Here is an 11,286-nt window from a genome sequence, read left to right on the forward strand (position 1 = left end):
ATCAAGGACTAACCGATAATAAAACTTAAGATTCAAAATTGCACCGCTAGGCGGTGCTAGTGAGTTAGCAAATTTTGTTTTTCATATATATCTGGAAAATTGGCAAAATATTGCAACTAGCGCCGCCTAGCTGCAGAAACTTGAACCAAACGGTAATTATTCTGAAAGCCCTTGATCTACCAAACAATTTTGCCGAAGACACCATCTTTCTAAATAATCAGAATGCTGAGATATGTGAAATGTAAAATTTGTACGCTCTCTTGCGCCGCCTAGCGGTGAAATCACAAATCATACGGCCCATATTCTGAAAGCCCTTGACCAGATGAACTACTTTGCCGAAGAAACCAACTCTCTAAGTAATCAGGATCCTGAGATATATGGGATGGAAATTTTGTCAGTGTTGCATCTGCTTGTCTAAGATATCATATAAATCACAGACAAATAGATATGTGGCACTAACGAAATTTCAATCTCAAATATCTCATGATCCTGATTACTTAGAGAGTTGGTGTCTTCGGCAAAGTTGGCTGGTCAATGACTAACCGATAATAAGGCTTGAGATTCAAAATTCCACCGCTAGGCGGCGCCAGAGAGCAAACAAATTTTATATTTCGCATATCTCAGCATCCTGATTTTGTAGAAAGATGGTGTCTTCGGCAATATTGATTGGTAGATCATGGGCTTTCAGAATAATTATCGTTTGGTTCAAGTTTCTGCAGCTAGGCGGCGCTAATTGCAGTTTTTTGCAAATTTTCCTGATATATATGAAAAACAAAATTTGTTAACTCACTATCACCGCCTAGCGGTGGAATTTTGAATCTTAAGTTTTATTATCGGATAGTCCTTGACCAGCCAAACAACTTTGCCGAAGACACCAACTATCTAAGTAATCAGGATCATGAGATATTTGAGATTGAAATTTCGTTAGTGTCACATATCTATTTGTCTGTGATTTATATGATATCTTAGACAAGCAGATGCATTTGCTACTAGACGGCGTAATAGTACTTTCATACTCCCTGTGGTACACACAGTATTGCACTGGAAGCACGACTGAGTGCGCACTCAACGAATTTTTGTGTGCACATTTTCTGTGCGCACAAAATGAGCACGCAGAAACAGAAAAACATGCTTGTTCTATCATTTTTTTTGAGCACTCATTTTGAGTGTGCCGCTGATGGATGCCAGAGAGTGAGCGGTTGGTTTGTGTGTGAAAAAAGTTGCGTAGTGCACCCTCGCTCTCGTTGAAAGTCGTGTGTAGAGTGTATGTTTTCTCTTCTCACGTTTCGCACTGAGGAGCATGCCATCTCTGAATGGGCATAAGGTGTTCGATTATGCAGATGATATAAAGATTTGCATAGAAATCAAAAGTGCAGAAGACACTAGTATATTTCTAAACGAAATATGATTGTTTTACACATGGTGCAATAAAAGTTTGCTTCAGTTGAACGTAAAAAATGTAATTCTATCGCCTATTATTATTTTCTATAAATGTGTCAAAAATATCTGCTGTTTTTTTTTCTTTTGAGTCAAAGTTTAAGAACTAAAGACTTACATACTAGAGTGACTGGAAGGGAGAGTGGCGTCATGTTCCAATCTTGACAGCTCTCCTGCTCGTTTGGAACGGGAATTTATATGAAATTTATAGATGATCGCTGTTCCAATTTTGACACTGTCGCCACTCTCCGTTCCAGTCACTCTATTACAGATATTAGGCGCATGATAAAAAGGAATGCGAGGTGGATTCGTACCCTTAAGAGAATTGTAAAATTTCCAAGGTTGGAGCATTTTCTTATTGCACGCTCCACGCTTATTGCACCATTTCATTGCAGAAACGGAGAATTGACCGTCTCACCATACTAAAATTCAGCTCATTACTACAAATCTAGTACTTCACCGATCTGTCCTATTATGACAATCGGACACGCTGGTTTTGTTTGCTTTTTCGTCATTCTGGAGAAAAGTGCTTTTTTTAGTTTTGGATAATATGCGATTCTCATTTGAGCCTTATGCTCCGGTACCCTCCGTATCGTGGGTATCGTTTTAGAGGTACATTTAAATGTACAAAAGTGGACCCTAGGTATGTTATGCTATGTGTAGATAATGCGAATGTCATGTTATGTTATACCTGTACGTTTGTATAAAAAATATACCTAATACCGACAAATAACAAGTGGCACTTCGACATTTCATCATTGTTACGTTCCAAACTCCATAGTGTTCAACTGAATCAAATTCAAGTGAAATCTTCGTTTCAACTACTCGGACAATAATGCCGCACATTCAGCTTCAATCATCAGATGGAGAAATTTTCAACGTCGAGTTTGAGGTCGCCAAGTGCTCGTTCACTATCAAAACGATGATGGAAGATCTGGGCCTAGAGGATGGCTGTGGAGAAGTGATACCCCTGTTCGATGTGGACTCCACCATTCTACGGAAAATCCTGCAATGGGCCAACTATCATAAGGACGAACTAAAGTCGAATCCTGGAGACGGCAAACCAATCGACAGGCGCAACATCTGCGAATGGGACAAGGAGTTCATGACAGTCGACAATCAAACGCTTTTCGGGCTGATAAAGGCCGCGAATTATTTGGACATCCGAGGACTGGCGGCGTTGACGTGTAAGACTGTTGCCAACAAGGTTGCCAACATGATCCCATTCCCTTGAAAGACAGGGGATCAGATCAGGAAAACGTTCAATATCCATAGAATGATCTATCTCCGAAACAGGAGAATCAAGTTCGCCAGGAGAACGAGTGAGTGGTGCGAGGAAAATGAAATTGACGCTGATTAAAAATAAAAATGTTGATATTGCCCACACATGTACCTAACAAAAATGGAATACACCCGTTTCTTTATTTTTTTGCACGAGGTTTTGCCATAACTAAGTTAATTTTGAATCGATTCTCATGAAATTTTGTATACATGTATGAACGATAAGTACTACTTATCAGGTATCAGAAGGCCGGCTCCAGAGGCACGTTACCCTCCATTTGGCACATTTGTGCCATCTCCATAATAATAATCTATTTCATCATAGACCTGTGGGAAAAGGAAGGAAATAAGGATAAGGATGGGGATACGAACAGGTAGGGAAATAGGAAAAAATACCCTGGAAGAGGGTACTAACGCATAAGCGTACCACAATGGGTTCAAACAGCGCCCTGGAAAGGACACTGTAATAACGCATACAGCGAAAGAGAGCCTATAGCTCTTTACCACAGCGGGTTATGAACAACATATCCTGAATATTCAGGTCTCTGAAGTCAGTTTCTCTTAATAAGTGTTTACCGAATACTCGGAAACACAGTTGCGCAAAACTGGACAGTCACATGCTTTGACCAGAATGCTGCGATTCTGCTTTGGCAGATTTGTAAGATACTTCGCCACCTTTGGAGACGGCTCTGTACAATACAATTTGGTTTGACGACATGACTCCAAACTATTCCAGTATTGTCTGTGTTGAGTGGTAGCCCAGATGTGGAACTGAAGCTTTACCCTACACTTCGATATCGGAATAGCTGGCTCAGGGCCAATGAAGTCATGTGATGCTCCAGAGCGAGCTAACTCACCAGCCAATTCATTTCCAGCGATGGTAGAATGGCCAGGTACCCATAGAAGGTGAACAGCGTTTGCTGATTCCAGGTAGTCGTCGGCAAAACCATAAGTAGTAAAATCGCTATTATTGAGTTGCCTCAATAGCGTATCTGCTACGAGATTCCACAAAAGCTGTGATAAGACTCCCCCTTGGGGGCATCCACAAACACTCAATTTCCTAATCCCTGCCAGATGCTATGTCGAGAAGAGATATCGGTTTTTGAGCATTTGATGAATCCAACTGGAAATCATTGGAAATATACCATGACTTCGTGCGGCTTCCAATATGGCATCGAAAGGCACATTGTCAAAGGCACCCTCGATATCAAAGAAAACACCCAAACAAAATTGCTTTTGAGCGAATGCTTTCTCAACATCGTAAACAACCTTGTTTAAAAGAGTCACAGTGGACTTACCAGATTGGTAGGTATGTTGGTTCACATGAAGAGGCACGTTGGCCAGATGAACATCACGGATGTGATGATCTACAATGCGTTCTAAGCATTTCAGAAGAAAAGAGGTCAAACTGATAGGTCTGAAACTCTTTGCTTCTTCATACGACGCACGACCCACTTTCGGAATAAACTTCACAGTAATATCCCGCCAAGATTTGGGAATATAACCTGTAGCAAAACTGCAAACAAGTATTTTTTCAAAACATGTTTGAAATTATCAAATCCCTTCTGAAGCAAAATAGGATAAATCCCATCTGCTCAAGGAGAATTGAAAGGAGCAAAGCTATTAAGTGCCCACTCAATCGATTCTATAGTTACAATACTCCGAGCCGAAGCCAGGGAATCGTAACTACAAGAAAAGACATCAGGTTCATCCGAAGATGTAATATCCACACATCCAGGGAGGTGTGTGCTGAATAAGCATTCCAGAACTTCCTCATCAGAGGAAGTCAGATCGCCATTTGGCAAACGAAGTTCGTTCACCCGGAAATCCTTAGATTTCGCAAGGATTTTGTTTAACCGACTGACTTCACTCAAGCTGGAAACATTTGTACAAAGGTTTTTTCCAGCCAGATCGTTCAGTAGACCAGAAAGCTTTCCTGTAGGCCTTGCGAGCCGACCTGAAAGCCTCCGAACCAGCCGAACGTCGTCTGTTCCAACTCTTTTTACATTGTTTCCTGAGTTTCACCAGATCAGAGTTCCACCAAGGGGTTCCTCTTCTGATCTTCACAGACCGTAGAGGGCATGCTTCTTCAAAAGCTTCCATGATGAAGGTCGTTGTAGTATCAACGGTATCATCTAAATCACTTGGAGTGTCAATGGATGGTGAGTATCCATGAAATTTGGCCGCAACCAAATCAGTAAAAAGTTCCCAGTTTGTTGACAGGGGATTTCTGAAACGCAATGTTTGCGAAGTAACATTTAAATGTTCAAAAAAGATGTAGCGATGGTCAGATAAAGATTCTTCATCTGACACATGCCAATTGGTCAGCTCGTGACTAATTCTACTAGAGCAAAGCGTTATGTCTAACACTTCCTCTCTAGCAGATACCAGGAAGGTTGGGCGGTTTCCTATGTTAAGTAATGCAAGATCTGTACTACTTAAGTACTCCATAAAACTCGAGCCTCTCAAGTTAATGTCTGAGCTGCCCCAGTTGATATGGTGAGCATTAGCATCAATTAGCGGAAGGCCTTTTGAAGTACAGTATGCGATGACTTGTTTGAAAGCATCCGTAGGGAATGGTTCATCGTTTGGTAAATAAACTGAACAATAGACGTATTTCCTTTTGAGGTTTCCAACAGATACATCAATTGTGATAGCACATACATCTCTGGTGGTTAGTTCAGAGATGAGTATAGCAACTATTGCGTAATTGACAAGCACACAGGCTCGAGGCATGACACGCGAGTTTGCCATTTCATGTTTACTGAAAATAGCAAACACCGGGTTCACAAGGTTTCCTAGATAGAAATTCCCCTTACGGAAGTAAGGTTCTTGAACCAAGGCCACTTGGGCTAAACCATTTTGCATAAGTCTGCAAAGATTAATTGTTGCTGTTCTTTTATGTTGAAGATTGATCTGAGCTATCCTAACCGTAGCCACTACCCAAACTAGGCAAGTTTAAACTCTTCGCAACAACAGCACAACAAAGAACGGCAGCAACAAAACTAGATCGGTATCGATTGGAAAACGCCAAAGACGAGGATACATAGAATACACTGTAAATCGCATAATGCGAAACCATATAGGTGAAAATTTAAACTAATTAACAACATTTTCATAATCCCGCCCTTATTTAGCCTCAAGTGAGACTAAAGAAGGGCAGTCGATTGTCTCGGAGAAACACAAGGTCCACTGCTCCATTGCTCCGGTTAGCGCAGTAAGGGCAACATACTGTGGAGGGCGCCCTAGTACTCCACAGGCTCCGTTTGCGGTTAGGTTTGTATTAGACCCTCCTAGCCATTCATTCCTAGGCACGGTAAGCATGAAGCCGCATCACACCATGAATTAGGGGTCACCTATTGGTGGACTCTTACCACCGAAACAGGCGGTCCGTAGTGTTATTATTGTAGCCAATTGAGACAATCGCTATCGACACTACACAGCTAGACAGCTGATCGAGAAAAGAAGTTAATATTGAAGATCAACTTCATACGGACCCGAACAGCCAGCCGGCTTTTTCAACCCGATGGCTATGAACATGTGAATATACATGAGAGGAGGGAGAAAGTATAAATACAATGTAGGAGGAAAGGGACGATCCAGGGATTGAATCCAGGACCTTCTGCATACGAATCAAAAGCGATAGTTACTATAGACCACCAAGCTCGTCGTCTTCATTGGCTTCCGCTGCCTTTCATATACGTTAAACATAATGTCCAAAGTAGTGCGCTGTATGTGTAGTACATCTGATTATGTACTACTCTCAGGGCCGGATTTAAGGGGGGGCCAGGGGGGCCATGGCCCCGGGCCCCCACATTTTAGGGGCCCCCACAAAATCTAACTTCAAATGGGAACCGAAAATAAGTAGTACTGAAAACATCGTGATTTAATTTTTATCACAAGTACTTCTACTCTCAAGATGCGTGTGAAATATTGTGCTTCAAATTAGAAAGAAGCAGATATCTGCCTTTTTTATAAAATTTCAAACTTTCTCTGATAGATTTTTATGGTTCGGAATGATCATCTTCACCTGAATTCTGGATGAAATCTTAAACTCCATGAAATAGAGAGTCGAACAGTTTCTGCTGAAAATTCGTGTTTGCTAATCGAAAATTATTGGTATTATTTTAAACATTTCCTCCATAGTTCTTTGAAGATTTGCAAGTGTTTCTATCAGAATAAAAAAAAGGTTTTAAAGTTCTAGAGTTTGATTCCGCTTGCCAAACTTATAAATTATTCAAATCGAATGCCAAAATTGTTGAAACATTTCTTTAAAGGAACTAGCAAGATTTTTAGGCGGATTTTTTTTGGGCAAAGATCTGGTCTGATTTGCTTTAATTTGATTAAATTCACGACGAATTTTTCTTCCCTGGCGTGAATGTGTTATTTAAAGCGAACTCTTAACAAATCCATAGGTTCCTTATAAAAATTTCAGTACATATTGGTGGAGAAATTCTTGAAAGATCCTGAAATATTTAAAGTTTAGCAAACCATTTTTGTTTAAATTGGCAAAAAATTCGTCCGCCAAAGATAATTATGAAATTTTAATTCTATTCAAAATAAAACAGAAATGCCATCAGGAACTCAATACGGATTTCCGATGAAATTTCTTCAGAATCTTTGAGTTGAATTTCCGCTAAAAATACCACTATGGGTTTTTTGCCTCCTGAAGTTTCACAAAAAGTTCTGAACAATAATTTTGCGCGTTCATAAGAAAATCCTCAAAGTTGCGTTAGAAATGATTATTATTATTATTATTATTTATTAACGACACTTCACACCAGAAGGGTATGCACCCGTGTCGGAATTAGAAATGATAATGCTTAAGTTCCACAAAAAAAGAAACCTTGTAATCGGTTTGCAGCTCTATAAATTTCATCAATGATTCCGCAAGAAATTCTATTTGGAGCTTGCAATAATGGCCCCAAGGAGTGGACCTGGTGTGATGGTTAGAACACTTGACTATCACGCCAAGGACCTGGGATCGAATCCCACTCCCGACAAACTCGCAAAATGTGAGTTCTTCCTTCGGACGGGAAGTAAAGTGTGGGTCCCGAAATGAACTTAGCCTAGGGCTAAAAATCTCGTTAATACAGATAAAAAAATAAATAAAAAAAAACGGCCCGAAAGATAGCGCTATGAATTTTATTTGAAATTTATCAAAAATGTCTCCTTTAAAATCTATTTTTAAATTTCTCAAAGGGCTTTCTCTTAAATTTTGACTAGATCAATGGAACCTAATACTTTGAACACTCTCGGATAAAGCGTTATTTACTTGATAAAATTTCTTTTGCAATCGTCTTCAGATTAGATTTTCATATCTGGATCTCTGTTATGCTTAGATAGCCTTTTTTCTAGTTACGCTACGCTAGTTAAGCTAGATTAATATCCCCAATAACATCCCTAATTTTTGAAAGAATTTTTCATATTTTCTGATTTTTTCTATAATGAAAAAAAAATATCCTCTAAAAAGAGGGCCCCCACAACACTGTGGCCCCGGGCCCCCACATTTGTAAATCCGGCCCTGACTACTCTTGACGTAATGTTTAAAGCATTAAAAAGCAGCAGAAGTCAATGAAGTTATTTCCGAAACAAATTTGGGTGATGATTTTGTTTGCGGTTTTCTGTAAAAAAGTGAAGGAGGGAAAATGTTTTGCTTTTTTCACTCATTCGCCCGTAGGGAAACCCTGTAGAAAGAGTGATTCCCGACTCATCAACCTTCATAGTCGCGAATAGTAAATTATAATATGCACCCTTTGAATCACTTTCGCCAAAGCAACTGTTTGAGCGAAAATTTAAGGTTTGTTCTATTATGCTCCATTATGCTCCGGTACACGGAAAAAAATCCATTCCCCTAATCATGAATAAAAAATCATGTTCTTATGATGTCTGCCAACTCATAATATCATAATTAAAATTCATAATATCATGAATGAGTTGACCAGAAATATGAATAGAAACAAGCATTTTCATAAATTATATTCATGGTCGCTTCCTAGCGTTACACTTATTAATTTTCGGTAATTCTCTCTATTTTTCCGGTTTATCCATCGTTCGACGAGTTCGGAGACTCAGCAAGTGATGTGAACTAGTGAACAATTGATGTGGTTTGGAGGGCATCCTTAGCCTGTTGGATGTAGGTGCCAAAGACAAAAATAATAAACCAGCTAAATATGATTATCCGGTGAGTTCGATCATTGTTGTTCTCTTTTATATTTGAACATTACATATCTTCACTAACAAGAGGCCAACTAAAAAGTGCTGCTTGCTCATAGAAAAAAGGATGATGGATAGGTCCCAAAATCATAGAAATGGGCTCTGATATCACGTATTTTATTTTCTTATGATTTTAGCTTGCATCGTTTTATTATTCTAATTAAAAGCATTTGGGTCCGACGACGACGGAATCATAAAAGTAATTCTTAATTCCATGAATTCTATGCATGGTTCCATTTCCCTCAACCATGATTTTATGAATTTGACTGAGAAACATTGAGGTCCGACGACGACGGAATCATTAAAGTAATTCTTAATTCCATGAATTCTATGCATGGTTCCATCTCCCTCAACCATGATTTTATGAATTTGACTGAGAAGCATATAGGTCCGACGACGACGGAATCATAAAAGTATTTTTTGATTCCATGAATTCTATGCATGGTTCTACCTCACCAAACCATAATTTTATGAATCTGGTGGTAAAGCATCAGGATCTGCATCCAGGTTTATGAAAATTATTCTTGGCTTCATGAATGCTACTCATGATCCCAGCTTATTTAATCATAGCTTCATGATTATATTTTCCATTTTTGGTCGTCGAAAGCCAAAGCAATAACGGGTGCATAGCGCTATGGTGAAATCAATCATAAGATCATAAAATTTAATCATGGTGTATATTTATAACATAAAATCATAAAAATATCGGGAAACTATGAGTCATATTCATGGTCTTGGGAATGGATTTTTTTCTGTGTATGCTCCATATTGTGGGTATCGTTTTAGAGGTACATTTCAATGTACAAAAGTGGACCCTAGGTATGTTATGCTATGTGTAGGTATCGCAAATGTCATGTTATGTTATACCTGTACGTTTGTAAGACAATATACCTAATACCGACAAATAACAAGTGGCACTTCGACATTTCATCATTGTTACGTTCCATACTCCAAAGTGTTCAACTGAATCAAATTTACGATAAACCGTGCCTTCAACTCAATTCGGACAAAAATGCCGTGCATTCAGCTTCAATCATCAGAAGGGGAAGTTTTCGACGTCGAGGTTGAGATCGCCAAGTGTTCGTTCACCATCAAAACGATGATGGAAAGTCTGGGTCTAGAGGATGGCTGTGGAGAAGTGATACCCCTGACCAACGTGGACTCCAACATTCTACGGAAAATCCTACAATGGGCTAACTATCATAAGGACGAACTACAGGCGAATCCCGAAGACGGCCAACCAATCGACAGGCGCACCGACAACATCTGCGAATGGGACAAGGAGTTCATGAAAATCGACAATCAAACGCTGTTCGGGCTGATAAAGGCCGCGAACTATTTGGACATCCGAGGACTGGTGGCGTTGACATGTAAGACTGTTGCCAACATGATGAAGGGAAAGACAGAGAATGAGATTAGGAAAACGTTCAATATCCAGAATGATCTTACTCCGGAACAGGAGGAACAAATTCGTAAGGAGAACGAGTGGTGCGAGGAAGTGGAAATAGTTGATTAAAATAAAAATGTTGTTTCTACCCACATATGTTATTTCTTAATCGATGATAAGACTTTACCCTCAAAACCGACAAAATGGTCACTGTCATTAGAGTGTCTTAGAATTGAGAAAGTCATCATTATACCTCGAAATTCACTTTATGATTCGCCTAATTTCTGTAAGGTCGCAGTAGTTGACCCAAAGAATAATTTGTTAGAGATCTTTTTGACACATGTGGTAGCAAAGTGACAGAATAATTCCACACTTGACTAGCAATCAATCATACTAAGATAAGGTAAACGTTCGCTGAGTAGGTACACTCAGAAATAAAAGTATACACGGGGAAATGAAACTACTTAAAATCGAGATAAAAAGTACTCAAAACTAAGTACTTCCATAAGACTGTCGTTTTGGATACTATTATGTTCTCAGTTTTAAATGCTTTTTACTCAACCAAGAAGTACACTCAAAGAGCTCAGCTTTGAGTAAATTTATTGTTGTCAACTTCGAAAGCAAATTTGTTTACTCGCCGAGCTGCTTTCAGAAGTATCCAAAATGGAGTACTGAACTTGTACTTAGTTTTGGATGAAAACTAATTGCACTAATTACTATTAATTGATTTTCATAGCATACTCCAAGGCAAACTCCGAGCCAAAATGGAGTACCCAATGCCCAAAACTTGACAAGGAAGAATTATCCGCCACTGATTGATTGCTGGAACATTGATATCTCCGCTATTAATAAAATTTATATTTAATATCTAACCGGTAAGTTGTAAATGATTTACAAGTGCTATAAGTGTTTTAACTTCGTGATTCATCATCTAAACAGAATTTTCAACGGAAGATGGTAGTGCC

At 39.2% G+C, this 11,286-nt stretch overlaps 1 protein-coding gene and 1 pseudogene across 1 annotated transcript; both read left to right on the forward strand.

The window, feature by feature from the left end:
- The first annotated feature begins 2,272 nt into the window (after positions 1–2,272).
- LOC134284038 (S-phase kinase-associated protein 1-like) lies at positions 2,273–3,346 on the forward strand (annotated as a pseudogene).
- A 6,432-nt stretch (positions 3,347–9,778) lies between these two features.
- Positions 9,779–10,464, forward strand: LOC134291911 (S-phase kinase-associated protein 1-like). The gene has a single exon (XM_062860316.1). The coding sequence runs from the start codon at positions 9,947–9,949 to the stop codon at positions 10,448–10,450; it is 504 nt and encodes a 167-aa protein (XP_062716300.1). The 5' UTR covers positions 9,779–9,946; the 3' UTR covers positions 10,451–10,464.
- Positions 10,465–11,286: the final 822 nt, after the last annotated feature.

This window comes from Aedes albopictus, chromosome 3, assembly GCF_035046485.1.
Source record: "Aedes albopictus strain Foshan chromosome 3, AalbF5, whole genome shotgun sequence".
In the NCBI taxonomy this organism is placed as follows: domain Eukaryota; kingdom Metazoa; phylum Arthropoda; class Insecta; order Diptera; family Culicidae; genus Aedes; species Aedes albopictus.

Bases quoted from the DNA above. Each gene is read 5' to 3' on its own strand.
- LOC134291911 (XM_062860316.1), top strand. From the start codon at position 9,947: ATGCCGTGCATTCAGCTTCAATCATCAGAAGGGGAAGTTTTCGACGTC.